The following is a 20,106-nucleotide window of genomic DNA, read 5'->3' as shown; positions in this document are numbered from 1 at the left end:
GGAGTCCCCTGAGGTCTCTACATTATCCAGCTTTTTAAACCACCAAAGATGATGTCTGACGTGGATGGTAGGGACTCTAAACTTGCTGTGTGAATGGGTTTGCTTATGAGTTCAGGGCTGCCCGATGGCTGGAGTGAAATACTGACCGTTCTGCAGTTAATTCTACTGGGATGGTAGGTCACGTACATAACTTCTATTAGTAACTAATTTTGGGGGTGCCTGGGTGGCTCAGTTGGTTAAGCGTCCAACTCTTGGTTTTGGCTCAGGTCATATCTCACAGTCTGTGGGTTCGAGCCTGGCAGTGCAGAGCAGAGCCTGCTTGGGATTCTCTCTGTCTCTGTCTCTCTCTCTCCCTCCCCCTCCCCCACTCATTCCCTCTCTCTCTCTCTCTCTCCCCCCTTCTCTCTCTTAAAATAAATAAATTAAAAAATTTAGAAAATAACAAACAGAAGGGAAATAATTTTCTTTGGTCAATTATTTTTATTCTCGCACATTTTTTCCCTTTTCTCTCCCCCCTTTTTAATGTTTTATATTTTGAGTCGGCAATATATGCACTTGGTACCAAACTCAAAATATCCAGGGTGCCTGAGTGGCTCAGTCGGTTAAGCGTCCAACTGCAGCTCAGGTCATGGTCTCACAGTTTGTGAGTTCGAGCCCAGAGTTGGGCTTTGTGCTGACGGCTCAGAGCCTGGAGCCTGCTTTGGATTTTGAGTCTCCCTCTCTCTGCCCCTACCTTGCTCGCACTCTCAAAAATTAAAAAAAACAAAAACAAAAAAAACAAAGCATTAAAAAAAAAAAAAGTCAAAGTATCCAAGACAAGTAGACTGTGAGATAAGTCCTCTTCTCGCCTACATCCTCCAACGGTTGAATCCCTTATGCTGTGCAGGCATTGTTACAGTTTCTATTCCAGAGCCATTTTAGATACATAGAAGCAAAAGGTATGTATTTATCGAATACTGTTTTGTATCTTGTAGTCTAAACTTTGTGATAGCTCCATATAAGTACATGAAAAGCAGCCTGGGCTTATTAACAGATGCATACTCTTCAATTCTATGAACATACCATGATTTAAAAAAAAAAAAATGTTTATTTTTGAAAGAGAGACAGAGTGCAAGGGGTGACAGACAGAGAGAGAGTGGGAGACACAGAATCTAAAGCAGGCTCCAGGCTCTGAGTTGTCAGCACAGAGCCCGATGTGGGGCTCGAACCCACGAACCATGAGATCGTGACCTGAGCCGAAGTCGGATGCTCCACTGACTGAGCCACGCAGGTGCCTGGGTTTTTTGTTTTTGTTTTAAGTTTATTTATTTTGAGAGAGACAGTGTGAGCAGGGGAGGGGCAGAGAGAGGGAGAGAATGTTAAGCAGGCTCCTCCACGCTGTCAGTGCAGAACCCAACACGAGGCTGGAACCCATGAAATTGTGAGCTCATGACCTGAGCTGAAATCAAGAGTCGGACGCTCAACCGAATGAGCCATCCATGTGCCCTGAATATATCATGATTTTTAAATTAAGTTTTAAATTTTAAGTCCAGTATAGTTAACATACAGTGTTAGTTTCAGGTATATATTTAACTTTATTTATTTTTGAGAGAGAGAGGCAGAGCATGAGAAGGGGAGGGGCAGAGAGAGAGGGAGACACAGAATCTGAAGCAGGCTCCAGGCTCTGAGCCGTCAGCCCAGAGTCTGATGCGGGGCTCGAACTCACGGACCGTGAGATCATGATCCAAAGTCAGATGCATAATGGACTGAGCTGCCCAGGTGCCCCCATTTTTTTTTTTTTTTAATAAGACACCTCTTGATTGACATTTAGGTTGTTACCAGTATTCTCTACCATCAATAATGCTGCAATATATAGGTAATTTCATACATGTGTGAGTATATTTGTAGTCTAGATTTCCAGAAATGCAACTGTAGGATTAACAGGTTAACAGTATTAACAGATTAACAAGTTGTATAAAATGGTTTCATAAAGATTATACGTATTTTCACTCCCATTAGCAACATACGTAAATACCTGTTTCTTTTTTTTTTAATTTTTTTAATTTTTAAAAAATTTTTTTTCAACGTTTTATTTATTTTTGAGACAGAGAGAGACAGAGCATGAACGGGGGAGGGGCAGAGAGAGAGGGAGACACAGAATCGGAAACAGGCTCCAGGCTCCGAGCCATCAGCCCAGAGCCTGACGCGGGGCTCGAACTCACGGACCGCGAGATCGTGACCTGGCTGAAGTCGGACGCTTAACCGACTGCGCCACCCAGGCGCCCCAGTACCTGTTTCTTAATATCCTTCCAATAGTGTTTTCTTTCCTGGGTTCTAAAATGAATAAAGGAAAGCCTTTGAATAAGTGTAGATTCATCTACTGGCCTAGCCCAGGAACAAGAAATTTTTTTTGCAGTAAGTCAACACAGATGATTACTCTATAGGATCTCTTCTCCCCAGGCAGGCTGGCACTGGGGTATTTCTTGTTGGTCTAACCCCAATACTGTTTTCAACCCTAGGAGGCTTAGTGAGCTTCTAGAATCATTTCTCCTCTGCTGTAGAGAAGACATACTGTTCATTCTGTAAATACACACTGAGCGACTATCATGCACCAGACGTTGTTCTAGTGGCTTAGGTTTAAACAACGAATAGACAAAAGTCCCTGTCGTTATTAATGTTACAGAATAACGAGAGAAGGCAGAGAGGAAACACAACACACAGGTATGATATGTGGTATGTTAAGTTATAAGTGCTTTGGGAAAAAATAAAGAAGGGACTAGAGAGTACGAGGAGTCACTTTTGTGAAGGGTGGTCAGGGAAGGGCTCGCTGAGAAGGTGACGTTTCAGCAAAGGTTTGAAAGCGGTAGAAAAAAATGAACAAGGTATCTGAAGGAAAGACCAAAAGCAGTTGATAGTGTGCCCGGTATGTCCTGGAACAGCAAGTCAGACTGCTGGTTAGAGCTCAGTGAGCAAAGGCAAGAGGAAGAGGTGAGGTCAGCGACATCAGGGGATTTGGGTAGCAGGTCAGACGGCATAAATCCTTATAGTGAAATGGGAAAACCATAAAGAGCTCCAGAGGGTTGCTCTGAATGCTCTATTGACAACAGACTGGGGGCGGGAGGCAAGAATGGAAGAAGGGAGAACCACTTAGGAGACTTTCTAGAAACAAGGCGAGGAAGGAGATGGGTCACACCGGGTTGGTAGCCATGGAGGTGTGGGAGTATTTGGACTGTGGGTCTATTTTGTAGGAATGGCTGGCATGATTTGGTTAGACTGGATGTTGGATGTGGGAGGAAAAGGAGGCAAGAATGATTCCAAGGTTTTTGGCTTAGAGAAGTGGGAGGCTGGAGTTGTCACTTACTGAAATGGGGAAAGAATGTAGGCAGTGCATGTTTTAGGGTGAAGATGATTTGTGACTTGGCTTATGGTTACCGTGGCTTTCTGTGGCTGGGACTCTCAGATGGCCATGATTCCAAATTAAGTTAATGGCCTGGACTAGACCACGACTGAAATGCCTTCTTGGAATGAAGGCTCCAACGAATCTGCCCATGGGCATGGTCCTTGTCCTGAGCTATCCCGTTCCAAATATGACTTGCACTGAGCAATAGTATTAAATATTCTTACAGCTTTTTCTCTGTGAAATATTTAATCAAAGGGATAGGAAAATGCGCGCACACACATCATCACACATAACTAAAAATCCTGCAAACAACTCAAAAACTTGATTCCTTGTCCACTACGTAACAAGCAGAACGTGAGCCTCTATCAGAGGACTCACTGTCCTCCAAAAATCAAAACTCAATTCTACCTGAATCAAAACTAATTGCCGGTCCGTGACGTCACTAAGCCACCAGTTCCTGAGAATGCCCTGCTAAGCTGGTACAGAAACCACACCAGGACAATATGAAACGCGCCTGATTGAAGAATGTAACCACGAATTCACTGGTCCAATAATTCAAAAGAAGGGATACACTGAAACCAGTCATCGCTAAAGCATCTGATGAAACAATACCTAAAATGGAATGAATATTTCAGCAAATAGAAAGGTAAAGGAAAGCAAAGCCAACAGTTTAACTCTTATTAGTGGAAGGAAAGGAAAACCCACAAGAACAGAAACTGATATATAGGAATTACTTCGAAAAGCTAGGAAGAAATCAGGGGAAAGAAAATTTTAAATTGTGTCCTTGAATGCGAGGCGGGCGACAGTGCAGAAGCGCAGAGAGCAGTATTCTTTCCCTACCCAACTCGCGAGGCCAGCGGGTAGATCAGAAAGAAAACAACCAATTGCTAGAAGAGAGTAGCTAAGGAAATCTGAACTTGTTTTAAACCAAGTAAAGTGGTGGCCAGACTAGGTGACTCAGAGGCATGACTCAAACCCGACAGTGGGGGCCGTCAGCTCCCGGAGGCCGGGGGTGCGGCGTCAAACACATTTTAGGAAAGTACCCGGCTCGAGGAAGGCGACAGGAAACCTCCCCGGGGGATCGGCCTGGGGCTCCTCCTGCCCTACAGTCTGACCTCTTACCAAAAGCACCAAGAGGAGTTTCTAATCTCCTGGCTTCCCCTTCTTGCTTTACAGCCCGCCCACCCCGCCACCCATTTTTCTTCCACAAAGTGTCACGCGGCGTGTGTGTGCAACACGTCGTGCCCCCTCCCAGCGGCCTTCAGCCCCGAGCTCCCCGCCACGCGCCCACCCGCCCCGCCTCCGCGGCGAGCCGCTCCCTTCCCACCCCGCCCGCCGCCCGGGCACGCGCGGCACGAACAGCGCCTGGAGCTGCACTAGACAAACACCTGTCCCGCCTGGGCTCCGCGAGATTTGGGGGCGAAAGCATAGGCAACAGTGGGCGCGTTCTCGCGAGGTTTAGGAAATTTCCCACGGCCCGTGTTGTGTCTGAGTTGAGTAGTGGAAGGCGGTGGGAAGGAGGTGTAGCGTGAGACTGGGCTGCCCGCATTGGGCACATGCGCAGTGCCGCTCGCGCGTGCCGCGCCAATCCTGCAGCGCCTTCAGCAGGTCTCCGGCAGCGGATTCCAGTTCTCCGGGTTTTGGGGCTCCCTACAGGAGGCAGTGCCCGATCTGGGAATCTCTAGGAATTGAAAGGGCAAGGCTGGCGGGGGTGGGGGTGGGACGGTGGGGGTGGCGGTGGGGGTGGGTTGGAGGTGGAGAAAGGGATGTTGCAGGTAGGAAGAAGGGGTCAGGATTCAGGCCCTTCTTCCTCCTAGTAAATGTCCAGACGGACCAAGTTGGCTCCGGTGTTTCCAGGGTTAGGTTGCCTGAAGTACGTTTCGGGCAGCGACCAGCGTCCTTCACTCTGCCAGGCCCACGGGAGGACCTGGGCAGGGTCTGCCCCCGTTACCCCTGCGTTCACACACGGCTGGGGACTGCGATCAGATGCTAAAAAGGCTCACACAGCAAGCCAATCTGCGCCCCAGCGGCACCCCTGGTTTGAGTGCGGGGTGGGGGAGTGTTGGCTCTCAATTCCAACGCAGTTTTCACTTCTGGAGAAAACTGCGCAGAGCCCTAACATGCGTGAGAGAGGTGGACATGAGGGGTGTCTTTGCCAGAGGCCTTGGCCTGACCTCGTTTCACACCCAAGGAGAAGAAAGTTAAGTCCACAGAGCTGAACTGCAAAAGTTTTCCATTTACAGAGCTCTGGAGGGCCAGCCCACGTTGTAACTTGTCTGTCTATGCGCTAGCACGGGGGACCCAATGAGCGAAGACAGTTCTAGGTTTGTCACTCGCAGAACTCCAGGCATCTCTGTAGCTCCAGCATCTAACGCTGACATTAGCATAAGGGAGGCGTCCAATGAACGTCTGAATGAATGAAAAGGGCTGGGAACCAGAGTGAGCGGGAAGCCACTTGGAAAACACCCATTTGAGGAGGTGTTTCATCTAGGCCTGTGAAACGCGGCAGATTTTCCCAGGACCCCTCCTCCCTTCCCCTCGGCCCCGCCTCCTGACCCCTCCATTCCCCGTCCCCGTTGTAATCCCCTCCGGTTTTCCTCAGTCTCCACGTACGTCCCTCAGGGCGCGTCCCAAAACCCGGATAACCGGAGCGCTCCCCATGGACCACACTGAGGGCTCGCCCGCGGAGGAGCCGCCTGCGCATGCTCCATCGCTTGGGTAGGTTTCCAGGGAAGGCAGCGAGCAGGCTCCCCTACTCCGCGGGCGGCGCGAGGCGTCTGGCTCTTCGCGGCGGCTGCGAGGGGAAAAGAAGCGCGGGGGCTGGGTGGAATTGAGGAGTGAGGGAAAAGGGAAGGGGCGGGGGAGAGGGACCAGGGAAGGCGTCAGGGGGAATCTCGCGAGGGTTGGAGTTTTGGCGAGAGTTTGTGGAAGATGGCGCCTGTTGTGACAGGGTAAGTCTGGGGGAATCGGAGCGCTGGGAATCGGGAAAGTTGCGGGCGTCTCGCAGCCCGTGGCGGGCAGCGTGTTCGGGGGCCGCGGCGCGCTTGGCGTCCGGGGCCGCGGGGGCGGCGTCGCGTGCGTCGAGCGCGGCGGCGGCCGCGGCGTGTGGCCGTGCGCTCCCCGCTCTGCGCCGCCGTGGCTCGGGCTCTCGCGCGTGAGGGCGGGCGGCGGCGGCGACGCCGGCGGGTGCGGGCGTGAGTGGAGCCGGGCGCGCGGGGCCCGCGGGCGCCGTGCCCGCCGTGCCCGTCGCGCGCCTCTCGCGCCGCCGCCCGCGGGCCCTGCTTCCCGGCCCCGCGCAGCTTTGTTCCTCCGGGCGGTCGCCGCCTCCTCGCCCGGCCGGTGCCCCCGGCCCCGGGCGCTTTGTCTTTCCCCGCTGCCCCCCGCGACTCTCTACCCCCGGCCCTTTGTTTCACCGCCTTGGGCGCTTTGTCCGACCCGTCGCGCCCCGCATCCCTTTTCCATCTCCTCATCTCAGCTGTCCTTCCTCCCGTGCCCCTTTGTTGTGCCCTTCTCTACTCGGTAGCTCCGTGACCTGCCATAGCCCAGGCACCAGATTTCTGCCTTTTAATTTTTCTTCCGTTTTCTCACTTGTTTTCCTCTCACCTTTCCGTTTGGCACTTGATCACCCCCAGAGTCTTTGTCTCCCCCATCCAGTGGCTTATTCGCTTGGCATCCCCCTTTCCCTCTCATCATCGGTTGATTTATCCACTACCCACGGAGTATGTCGGCTGAACTGTCTCAGCCTCGGGGACTCCATCTGGTGCTCCTGCGAGCAGACAGACCCTACGGTTTGTTGTTGTTTCTGTGGGTCTTAAAGATGCATGGGGATACTTAGTTTCCTCCTCGGCGCTCAGCACCCTTTTCTCTTGGGATTACGTGCACAACCCCCCCTCCCCCCCCACCTTTCTCTCGGGATTACAGTGTCTCCAGTTCTCTTCGCGGTCTCTTTGGGCCCTGGTTGTTTTGCTTGGAAACAGTAGCCCTGGAAAAAGATCTGGTCTCTTGGTTATTGCTCCCCCCGCCCCCTCCACCGCCCGCTCTTAGGCTGTTTCTGACGGCCTAGGCCAAGGGCAGCTGTCGTAGCTTTGCCTCTGGGTTACCTGAGGGTATTGTAGGACGGTTAGAAGAGGTGCGAGGTATCCTTTTCCTGCTGGTGTGTGAGACTAGTTTCAGATATCCACACTGAATATTCATTTTGTACGTGAACAGTAGTAGAGTGAATTTTGATGTTAAAGGACTTGTGAGTATTCGGATTGAAAATGTCAGCATTTTCTAGACTCTAGTTCTAGAGTTTATTTTACCAGTAACTCCTGCCTAAGGAAAAAGGGAGGCATCCTGCTTGGGAATTTGATATAAATGGTTTACTTTTTCTTAATCTTTAGATAGTTTATACTTGTATGTTTTTGCTCTGTAGATTTGTGACAACCCTTCTGTCCCATCTTGGAGTTGAAATGAGGAACACGCTTAAGAGTGCAGTTTCTGGTTGATGAATACTGCTTCTAGAATCTTCGTGGAATGCATTAATCAAATGCAATTAAAAGGCATTTAAGTAATAGTCTTAGGTAAAGTCACTTCTAATGTTAAAGGAGCTTTAAATTGTTCAGAGTGCTTTTTGTTATGGTAATGTAAAAACTGGGCGTTGTGTGTGGGGGTGGGGGAGAGTTGGTGTGGTGTATTTAAATAGCCTGAATATTCTGGTGCTGGGGATAGGAAGTTTTTGATTTACCAGGATTACTAGACTGAATATACTGTTCACAAGTTTTTTCCCCCTACTAGTTGATCACTATTTTTAGAAGTTGTGTTACCCACAAAATCATTTGGAGTGTCATTTCCTTTGTAAACTAAAATTCCACGTAAAGTGATGCTTAGTAGAGGATGTACAAGATTTAGTGTGGGGAATGTTGGTGCAGTAGAAATCTTTTTTTTTTTTTTAAGGCTGTGATTAGAATTAGTAGTTTGAATTTTAATTAATGGAAAATGACGTTTCATAATTGATACGTGAGGGTTTTGTGAAACTTTGTTTTCAGTCTGGGTTCCATGAGTGGATTTTACCAGTAATCATTTGTCTCCCATACTTGTTCTTTGTGCATAACCATTCTGTTGCAGGTAAAATCTTGAGTGCGCTTTTTCTGACAGTAAGCAAAGTATAAATATGGTGTAATAATGGGAGGTATTTTGTTCTGACTTGTACGTGTAAGAATGATCACACAAACATCATAAAAACTACTTTCACAAATTGTTTTTTGTTTCTGAATTGAATAAGAGTTTTATTTTGTGATCAAATAAAATGTTGCTTTTACTAAATTATATCAAAAACAGCATATTTAGAAACATACGGGATGGGTTGTGGTTGGGAAACTTTCATTCTGATTATTCACTATAAAAGCTTTAAATTTATTGTCCATGCATATTGTAAGTCGGTCTGCAGAGTGTGTTTTCAGGGAAAAAAATATAAAGTGCTCACTTTCCAGATCTATTTTAACATATGCTTCTAGGTATCAGATTTTAAGCAGTTAGGTTGTTAAAAAGTTACCAATTGTCCAATAACAGATTTCTATCAATGTCTTTTAAAGGGGTAAGGTAAAAAATGGTTTGTGGGGGGGGGGGCATTCTTGCCAGCTGTAATTTATTAAATAATCTTTGGCACTCTGGATGGATAAGGTGTTAGGGAAAAAATGGTGTGTTTGAAAGTTCTCACAAATCTTAATTCTAGTATTGGGTCATTTTAAAAATAAAATTTAAAAACCTAGGATGTGGCTTTAAAACATTTTTTGCTTCCTCCTAATACTAAATTTCATGTTATTTCAACTAGGGGCAGTATTTTCTCATGGATTGACTAAAAGTTGTTATTCTTGGCATCTGGCTTTATGATTATTTCCAAGTTACTCTACTTCCCCTGGGCCAATTTCCTAACTATGTAGTAAAATGGGAATTGTAATAACTTGCCACATCTGCACAGGATTGCTGTGCCGTAGGATTTGCAGAGAGCATCCTTGGATAAAAGGTGTAGTAAAGTCTAGGAATTGTTACCAAAATAAGCTGATGTGAAGTAGGTCATATTTTACAGGAAGTCAAGTAGGAGGTTATGAACGAAGTTCTTGGCAAGTTGCAATGGTGATAGTGGGATGAAAAAAAATGAAAATATGCATTATAGTTGGGTAAATAAAACCAATACATTTTTCCCCCTATAGGCTTAGACGGAGACGGTTAAGTATAACAAATTACAGGTGACGTGTGTGTTGTATAAGAAACTGAAAATCGGTCAAACTCCTAATAATATGTTGTAAAGTTGTGGGATGTTTTCCCTCTATTGATTTGTTTTCTGCATGTGGTAATATTTTTTCAAGTTTTTATTTTATGCATGTGGCAATATATATTTTTTAATGGTAGCACAAAATGTTTTTACTAGACTGTAGGTCAAATTTGTTCATAGTAATGACTGATTTTCAGTATACCTTATAGTTTTCAAAGCTTTGTTATTTGCTCTAAAGAATATTTTCTAACAACCAGGACCATAAGTTTCAGGGTTGGCCCTCGGTCGAGGAGAGTTTCACATTTGGGAGATGCTCAGTAGATACTGAACACACGAAAACTGTTGCTTCTCTGTTCCAGGTAGATGATAACATGTCCCAGCTAAGTTCCCCAAGCTAGGTTTCTGGATTCCTCTCTCACACTAACTCTTCACATTTAGTCACTTAACAACTGAAACTTTTCTCTCCTGAAAAATCTCTTGAATCTGTCTCCTTCACTCCTACTGCCACAATTCTTGTTCTCCTTTCTCACCTGGATTACTATAAACGTTGGCAGCTTCCTTTTTGTTTGTAGACTCTACTCCTTCATCCAGGTTCCACACCGTCTAAAGAGCAAATCTGATCACTTCATTTCTTAGTTTAAAAACCTTTCAATGGCTCCCCCTAGCAGTCTTCATTAAAGAGGCAGTGGAGTAGAGAGTTGTAGTTCACATTTAGAATTTAATCTGAACTGGATTCCAGTTCTGTCTCTGCCTCTTCAAACCTCTGTAACATTGTAAAGTGATCTAACTTTCCTTGCCTTTTCCATCAATTGTAAGATAATTATTTTTCGTTCAGTGGGATGTGAGGATTAAATGCAAGAAAACACATTTAGTAGGATGTTTGGCACATAGCAGGTGCTTAAAAAATGTTAGTGTGGCATATAGGGTCCTCTAACTATTTCATTTACTTTGTCTCCATCTGAACTGTTGATATTTCCCTTCATAATCAGTGCTCCAGCTGTATTTAAGAATCTGTAGTTTCCTGGATGGATTTAGCAATTTAATGTGCATGAAAAGTGCTGGTATTGGGTTATTATTCAAGACATGAGTCTGAGGATGGTCTACCAGGATCTAGCAGGCTAGCCTCCTTGCCTCTTCCATGTGTTCTTAAAGGAGTCAGTATAATTCTCTTGTGTCGTGCTGAGTTGTAATTGTCACACTCAAAGGCTTATAGTTATCTGGTGACAGATACTGTGTGTGTGTGTGTGTGTGTGTGTGTGTGTGTGTGGTCATTTATATATTCTTATACCCAAAAGAGTGGCCAGTACATGATAGGGACTCAGTAAAAAGGTTTTTTTGAACAAATGACTCGTACTTTGAAACCTTGTTGCAAACTGGTTCCTGTAGGCAGAATTTGATATATACAGGGAATGTATTGATTCTGTAGGGAATTTAGTTGCTGAGGTACCCAAAGGAATTGATATTTTCAGCTACAGGCAGTCTCATAGCCTATGAGAACATTGTAGTAAAATCTTAGAATCTCCTTTTGGATTATACTGTATTGTTTGTGCAAAACTGACAAGCTTAAATTTCACATTTTGTTTTTTGCATGATTGGCGAGTGTTTCTCAGAAGGTTCTATTATTTTTTAATGTTTTAAGTCCTTAGATGCATGGGGATGTATGTTGAAACTTAAGACTCTGTGGACTGCTTTTTTGGGTGTGCGTGGGGGGAGGGGCGGGGGGAGATCCATGCCACTGAATGAAATAATAACTTGATAATCTTCAGGAAGCCTCAGGAATTGTGGGCAAATTACCTATGATTTCTCCAAGCTTCATGTTCTACCTCTATATAAAAGGGAATGATAATTTTGTTTTATTTATCTGACAGGTATCGTGGCTGTCAAGTAAGGTCAAATATGTGAAATTGTAAAGTTCAAATAAAAACATGTATGTTTAAGTGATTTGTAAAGAGTAAAGCACTGTATACAAATATTTTAGTTGTAACAATTGGTTTCTTCTGGTAACCTTTCATAGGCAGGGTTCAAGATGGGCTTTTTATTTTGTAACCTGTGGTTTGTGGGTCATGTTTTAGGAAGGCAGCAGTGTATTTAGTGCAGTGGACCGCAGCCCTTGAAATATGTATTTTGGCATTTTGAGCAGACATATTTGGTAAATTACTGCTTGACCATGGATGTTGCCATTAAGTCACCCCCAACTTTTGGGGTCTCCTTGTTACTACTTTCCTCTCTGCTTGGACAGTGGTAATAATAATGTAGGAATGTTGAATGCCCAACTGCTACCATCTTTCATACACCCTGCCCACAGTTCTGGATGCCCCTTAGACCTGGCACGATATCATGGTGTCACTTATGCCTCATTAGGCCTTTTTCTGCTTCAGGGAATGAAATGATATCCTAGTGGTATGAAAAAGATAATGTGTTTCCTGAACATGCTTCTGAGGAAAAGCAAGCATTAGAGGCATTGTGGCTTGGGTTGTATAATTGGTAGTAATTACCGATCTGCATAAATATTTGTGTAGGTTTGTTATGCTGAGACAGTATATAATGATAAGCACGACAGTTTTTTAGTCAGATTGGTTATGTTCATGGCAGTCTTGGAAATATCTGCACTATTTTAAGTTTACAAAACAGTATAGAAACCACTGTTTCTTAGGTATCCTAAGTTGCAAAAGCCTTGAGATGAAAATGCTGCACCTGTTGGATGTGAGCTACAATGTGCTAGAAAATCAAATTGCCTCTTTTTAACTCCTCATCCATGCTTCCTTTCCTATATTTGATAGTTTTAACTTGGCCTTAGAGCTAATGTGTCTTCTGTGCATTATTAATCAGATGATAGAATTATAAATGAATAAGAGTGTATTTCTCATAAAACGTTTATATAACCAGGAAAAACATTGCTCACTTTATGAAATCCTGTTATTTTTTATTAGTGTGACAAAGATTATAAGGTAAGTAATACTGCAGTTATATAACATAAAGTATAGAACTAGTGTTGTGGGTTTTTTTCTTTATCATTATGAACAATTTATTTTGGAACTAGTCTTGCTCCAGACAGAACATAGTAGCTTTAGGCTGGTTTGCATAATTGAAGGAAGGGTATTTGTTCCCTCATTGGAAAACTGCAGACCCACTAAGATCTTATCTTATTTTGCTAGCATACCTTGTTTTTATTTTATTTTTTTTTTATGGACCTTATTTTTTAGAGCAGTTTTAGGTTCACAGCAATATTGAGGGGAAGGTACAGAGATAACCCATGTTCTCCCTGCCCCTGTACATAAATAGCCTCCTTCGTTATCAACACCCCCCAGCATAGTGGTAGATTTGTTGTAATTGATAAACTTACGGGGCACCTGGGTGGCTCCGTTGGTTGAGCGTCCGACTTTGGCTGAGTTCATGATCTCATGTTTCGTGAGTTCAAGCCCCGTGTTGGGCTCTGTGCTGACAGCTTGGAGCATGGAGCCTGCTTCAGAGTCTGTCTCCCTCTCTCTCTCTCTGCCCCTCCTCCGCCCACTCTCTGTCTCTGTTTCTTTCTCAAAAAATAAACATTAAAAAAAAACTTACATCAACACGTTATTATGTGTGTCTGTAGTTTACCTTAAACTTCTTTGGGTTTGAACAAATGTAAATGTATCTCCCGGTGTGGTATCCTACAGTAGTTTCATTGCCCTAAAAATCCTCTGTGTTCTGCCTCCTCATTCCCTCCCCAACCCTAACTCCTGGCAACCACTGAACTTTTTATTATCTCCACAGTTTCCAGCATACTTTTTCAATTCATTTAACTTTTGGTTTGAGTCTGAGAAAATTTTTCGCTCAAAAAATTATATAGTTCTGTACAAAGCTTCTGATCCATATACCAACTGGAGGAAGTGGAAACATTGAGGTTCCCCGTCATGAAGGGGTGGGGAGGGTGGTTCAGGGAAATGAGTGTAACCACGCTTTGGTGGTTCTTCAGTGTAACTGCAGAAATAATGTTTTAAACAGTTGTTGAGCACGTAATAGGTATGCCTGCCATGTATTGGTCTTAAAAAGAAGTCCGGTGAAGCTTATGATTTAGTGGAAAGCAAACAGAGTTATAATAAGGGAAATTATAAGTACTGTAACATGTATAATGGTGGGAACACAGAGGTGTGAATGATTATCTTAATTGGAGGAGAGTTCATAGAAAAGGTGAGAGTTGATGGGGGGGGGGTGTTAGGAAATCAAACTGGAAGAGTGTTTGGGTCTTCTTGGAGGACCTTGAGTGCTAAGTTAAGGATTTGGGTATCAATCAGGGATGGGGGCAGGAAGGCTTGAACGTTTTGGAAGAGGTGTGGCTGGGTGTAATCTGTAGAATAGAATGGGATGGATGGAGACCAAAAGAGAAATACAATCAGGGTCTGATCTTGATGGTAGTAGGCTTATCAGTGGAAGGAACAAAGCAGCTCTTTTTGAGACAGGATGGTATAGGAAGCTTTGGAATCCGTGCACTGTAGATCTATGGCTATGAGCATTCACTTAATCTGTCTTGCCGTTGTCTGAAAAATCGGAGAAGATAATACTTCATGGTATTGTTGTGAAGATTAAATGAGATATGGGATATAAAATGCCTAGCTCAGTTCTGGGAGTAGTAGGTGGACTCAATAAATACGTCCTTCTCTTCCCCCTCTCTCGAGAATTTAAAGGATAAGATGGAGAGTGGGCAAGGGTGGAAAGGAGAGTGGGGAGGAAAAAATGGAATGATTGAAACTTGGGTAAAGCAACTGGAAGTAGGAAAGTCTGAGTGATGTAAGCAGGTACAGGAGAATCTGCCTGATAGTGTTTTGTTTCCTTTAGCTTTTAAACAACTGCTGAATACTTACTTTTGCTTATTTCTGTAACAATTTTGTATACTTTGGTAACATTTAACATCTTTCTGCGTTACATGAATAGATCTGTTTCGAGTATCCCTCCCTCTCTCTCTGATTTGTCAGCGAGCTCCATAAAGACAGGATCAATATTTTACTTATCTTGTATAATTATGGTATAGCTGTTATCAGCTAGAATGTTACGTGCTGGATGAATAGGACTTGAATGGATTTAATTATATATAACGCTTGCCACTAGGTGGCACTTAGTCTAAGTGATAAGGCTGACATGCAGCATAGTTGGTCTATGAAAAACCCGTGGAGAAACTTGACCTCCTGGATTATGTTCAGCTTTCTGCCATTTCTGGACCATACTTTTTGAAGTAGAATACGAAACATTAGCAAACTGAAAACCCATAGTGTTGAAAAATAGAAAAAGCATAATGCCATTTCAACATGTCCTCTAGAAAAAAGCTGAAAGGAGAGGCTCAGTGAAATGCCACAAGTGACCAAACTCTCCATCTCCAAATGTATTGACAGTGAAGCTTGGTGGTTAGAGTTTAGGCTATAGTTTCTAAGGTTAAAGGAGGAGACTTTGGGAATTTGCTTCTTATTGGACTTAATGAAAGATGATGAAGTGTGGTTTGTAAGGATACTAGACTGTGATTCTGTATTCTTATTTATATTTTGGTATATTGTATTCTTCCTGTAACATACCATAGAATGTAATTATATCTTGTGTGACAAATGTTACAGATTATTAAATCCATGCCATTCAGGAAACTTCAGAGCTGGAAAAGATCTTGCTAATCATATGTTCTAAAGTCACCACTCATTTAAACGTAGGCACAGATGGACTGAATAATTTCCAGTTGGCTAATGGCTGAGACACATTCAATGAATGAGGTGAGACTAGTTCTAGCATGCTTTTTGGGGAGAGACTTGTGCTGGTCTTTTACTCTCTTCAATTTGTACCACTCAGCTCCGTTTTTAAAAAAAATATTTTAACTTAACTTTAAAAAAAAAATTAATGTTTATTTTAGAGAGAGAGAGAGCGCGCGAGCAAGCGTGCAAGTGGGGGAGGGGCAGAGAGGGACCGAGACACAGAATCCCAAGCAGGCTCCAGGCTCAGAGCTGTCAGCACGGAGCCTGACACGGGGCTTGAACTCAAGAACCGTGAGATCATGACCTGAGCCAGAGTTGGATGCTCAACTGACTGAGCCACCCAGGCATCCCCATTCAGCTACCTTTTAATGTTACATGCACTTTGCTTTCTTTTTCTTTCTGTGAGTGCGGTCTTCGACCAAGAATACAAATCTCTCATCTCCGAGCCTGGTTGGAGTGATACTGCCAGTGTTGCTTAATAAACGGTCAGCTCTGGGGCACCTGGGTGGCTCTGACTCTGACTTAGATCATGATCCCACAGTTCGGGAGTTTGAACCCCACATGGGACACTGTGATGTCAGCTCAGAGTCTGCTTCAGATCTTCTGTCCTCCTCTCTCTGCTCCTCCCCTGCTTGCACTCTCTCAGAAATAAACAAAACAAAATAAATGGTCAGCTCTGAGCCTGCCGTTCTTACCTCCTCTGCTGTCTTCCTTCTTGATGCTGCTTGTGTTCTTTATCTTGTATTTCTGACTGACCAGGGTGGCCTCTTTTAGAACACATTTCTTCTCAATGCACACTTCTCACCCAGTGTGTTTTAGCCATCCCTCCTCAAGAACTGTCTTGGTTCAGTTACCCCTGGCCCAGCCCAGCCTCTGCCTCTTGCCTCTCGCCTCTCTAGCATCTTAGTTCTGCCACTTGCACTAAATTGCAGCTGGTTGTTTCCAAAGCCGCTGTTAGAGAAAATGGAAGGACAGAAGAGGAGATTGAGAAAAAGAAGATGGTCATATAGGGAAGGAGGCCACAACTTGAAATTTTATAGTGAAAGATAGGCTCATTTGTGAGCCTGATGATTTTCATACAGTGAGTTTTCTAGTGTGTATTTCAAGGCAGTATCATTCTCTTGACTGTGGAATTCATTAAGTGTGTTGTGTCTGTCATCTGTGCTTATTCAAATGTGAAGGAAGTGAATTAAATCCATTTCAGCATTCCAGAGGTAGTAGTGAGTTTTAGTAATTTACTTACAGCTTATAATGAGTGCCATTATTTGATTAAATGGATCGCACTGAATTAGTGGGAGTTGCCAGTTCACTATTATAATGTTTAAAAAATGAACTTGGTAGCTGTAGCTTTCAAAGATTCTTTCCTAATTATTGATAAACAATAGTTCATCAATAGTCAATAGTCAAAGTCAATAGTTTAGCAAACATTAAGAAGTTTTAGGAAGTTTTCATCCTGGCCTTCCCCCCCACCCCAATATAGGGGAAATACTTTTCCATATAGGATTTTACCTAGACAATACATATCACTGACATAAGCCTAGTTTCCAGGGTGCAATTCCTGAAAGTTGTCAGTTGGTCAATTAAATATCTTAAGTTACATTAGGATTTAAATTAACATGGAGGCTTAGATGTGCAGTTGATTTATTTTTTCATCTCATTTTAGCTTGTTTTTCTAATTATTTCAAGGAAGTGACTGTGTTGATGTGGAAGTTTTTCTTAAGGGTTAATTAATGTCATCTGTAAACAGTTACCTTGATTATTTTTTGTGTTGGAAAAATCACTCATATAAGAAATTCAAAAGTTATTTAAATATGTCATGGAAAGTCAGCCATGGTAGTCTTCCACCAGGAAATTAACTACTGTGAACAACTGGGAGTATAGTTTTCAACTTTTTCTTTTAAAGTGGAAATGCTGACATTCTGTTTATTACGTGTCAATAGTTTAGCAAACATTAAGAAGTTTTAGGGAGTTGACATTTTGTTGAATATCTGCTGAGTCCTCAACTACGTTGTGAGGGAGATGGTATCTCCATTTTATAGATAAGTCTGAGGGTCAGGAATTTAGTAATTTAATTCAAGTTCACACAGCTTTACTTCTGCCTCTGCCATTGATATAGATTTGACTATAACTGTATTCTTACGGAATGTGTCTTTTTCTTATTTTGTGTAACAAGTTTTTATTTTTTAGATGATACTTTCTGTCAACTTTATGTATTTTGTCACAGATTTCCATTTGTCATTCAATTTTACTTACTTATTGTCTTAAATGGTTTAAAAATTTTTACGTAATCCGGTTTGTAGTTTGTCCTTTTGCTTTGTGTTTTGCTTGTCTTCCTCACCCCTAAGATTATGAAGGCATTCTTATGTTTTTCTTATAAATGCCCTTTTACAGTTTATCCCTTTAACCTTTCTGGGACGTTTTTGTTTGGTTGTTTGGTTGGTTGGTTTTTTTGCTGTGTTATGTGATGTAGAGGCTGACCTTATTTTTTCCAAATGTATAACCAAATGTACAGCCTTGTTTTCATATACTCATTTTTTTGTCTTCTGTTTTAAAGGGTTGTGGCTCTTAAAATGACGTCTTTGGACCAGCAGCAATGGGATAATCTGGGAACTTGTAAGAAATGCACATTCTTTCACACTCTACCCCAGACCTATGTCTGAAGCTCTGGAGGTGAGGAGTCCAGCAGTCTGTTTCCCTCCAGGTGGTTCTGGTGCCAGTTGGAGTTTGTAAAACACTGTGAGAACTCTTTAAGGAAGGGCAGGCCCTCTATTTGCGCACAAGGTCCCATCTCTTCTCGGCTACTCTAGAACATTGGATAGCCAGCTAGCCTCCCCTGTCTCTGGTCTCAGTTTTTACCTTTCTGCTGAAACATGCTTGACAGTATACAAACATGCTGTTATTTCTCTGGACTCTGCTTTAGTCCTCTATTTCTCTTTTGCCCTTTGCAACAAACTTCCTGTGGAGAGTTCTTCTATCTCCAGTTACTCTTCATTCTCCCTAAAGCAACTTCAGCCAGGCTTTTATCTCCACCACTCCAGCAAACCTGCTCCTCTCCAGTTACCAGTTACCCTGCAGGTTATTGTAGTGGTCAGTTTTTTCAGATGTTATCTGAGTTGATGAACATTTGATATCTTAGATCACTCCTTTCTTGCTCACACATTTTTTTTTTTTTTCATTTGGCTTGTAGGATACCACACTCTTGGTTTTCCACCTTGCTGGCACCTTTTTCTTGGTCTCTAGTATGTTCTCATTTTACCACATTTATCCTGCTTTTTATCCCACACTCTGTACTCCTTCCTGTTTTATTTTTCTCACTCACATATATCAATTTCTAACTATGTATTATTTGCCTTTTGATTTTGTGTTTCTCTGCCCTACTAAAATAGAGTGCTTGGTACATAGAAGGTACTCAGTAAGTATTTGTTGAATGAACGAACCGATGAAGTGTTCTAGCAACATCACTTTTTTTTTTTTTTAATTTTTTTTTTTTCAACGTTTATTTATTTTTGGGACAGAGAGAGACAGAGCATGAACGGGGGAGGGGCAGAGAGAGAGAGGGAGACACAGAATCAGAAACAGGCTCCAAGCCATCAGCCCAGAGCCTGACGCGGGGCTCGAACTCACGGAGTGCGAGATCGTGACCTGGCTGAAGTCGGACGCTTAACCGACTGCGCCACCCAGGCGCCCCGCAACATCACTTTTTGAATGCTCTGTCGTTTTCTCACTGATTTAAAACCCTACTTCTACTACCGTATGTTATCAAGGTTTTTAAAAAATATTTGTGTATTTTGAGGGAGAGAACACGCAAGCAGGGTAGGGGGAGAGAAAGAGAGAGGGAGAATTTAAGCAGGTTCTACTCCCAGTGCAGAACCTGATGTGGGGCTTGATCTCACTCCTGTGAGATCATGACGTGAGCCCAAATCAAGAGTTGGATGCTTAACCAACTGAACCACCCAGGCATTCCTAAGGGGCTTCCTGGTATTAATACAGATTCATCTAATGTGTTTTAAATGTAATCTGTTATCTGAATGTGATGCTCAGTAGCCTTGAGATCTGTTGTTAAATTTAGCTTTTGCCATTGTCTGGTGGGGAAAGTAGCAGTCGTGTTTGATACAAATTTAACCCAGGTTTACCTGCTAGTTGGTGGAAGAGTTGAAATTCAGACTCCTGTCACTAAGGATTGTGGAATCTAGTATGTGATGATGCTACTGGGCACTCTTCCTCTCCACACCCTCCTCCTCAAATTTGAGATTAATAACCTTTAGTCCTCCGTCTACAGGATTGGGTGTGCTCACTGAATAGAAGAGCCCCTTCCCTAACTCCAGCCAGAGTGAAGATCTGAGGCAGGAGGATGAAGTTCAACAGGAATTTGGTTTATGTGGGATTTTGGTCTCTGCATTTCAGTGTATGATTTTGGAAGAAAGGTTGTGGAAAGAACACAGGCTGAAGGTCACGAAACACATTCTTTTCACTACTACTAACTAATTTGATGCTCTGCTTCCCCTTTTGTTTGTGTGTGTTATTAATACCTGTGATTTAAGCTGTAAGTTAAACAGGATATTATACGTGTCAGAGAACTTAGAAAATAATTCTTATACTGTGTAAATGAAAGGTAGTACTATTAAGAATGACTTGAGTCACGTGTTTTTGGTGCTCTAGATACGTTTGGTTTTTTTTGTATTACACTGGAGTACTTTTGATTTTGTTTTATGTCAAACTGTTTTATAAATGTAATTTTAAAGTTTTTGCTGCAAATGTTGTTTTTC

General features: G+C 43.3%; 1 protein-coding gene across 5 annotated transcripts in view; it reads left to right on the top strand.

Annotated features, from left to right (window-relative positions):
• The first annotated feature begins 5,956 nt into the window (after nucleotides 1-5,956).
• The window catches only part of RBPJ (recombination signal binding protein for immunoglobulin kappa J region), a 101,764-nt gene continuing 87,614 nt past the window's right edge, over nucleotides 5,957-20,106 (top strand). Inside the window, exon 1 of one of the 5 annotated variants that reach the window (XM_030314087.1) lies at nucleotides 5,957-6,097. In XM_030314087.1, coding sequence (XP_030169947.1) covers nucleotides 6,039-6,097 — 59 coding nt within the window. In that variant the 5' untranslated portion in view covers nucleotides 5,957-6,038. Of the gene's footprint in view, nucleotides 6,331-20,106 lie in introns of all 5 variants that reach the window. The other 4 variants (XM_032593009.1, XM_030314086.1, XM_030314082.2 and 1 more) reach the window with 4 other exon arrangements.

Source organism: Lynx canadensis, chromosome B1 (assembly GCF_007474595.2).
Source record: "Lynx canadensis isolate LIC74 chromosome B1, mLynCan4.pri.v2, whole genome shotgun sequence".
Classification (NCBI taxonomy): domain Eukaryota; kingdom Metazoa; phylum Chordata; class Mammalia; order Carnivora; family Felidae; genus Lynx; species Lynx canadensis.
Note: the sequence above shows the minus strand (reverse complement) of the source record. Positions and strands in the feature narration are given on the sequence as shown.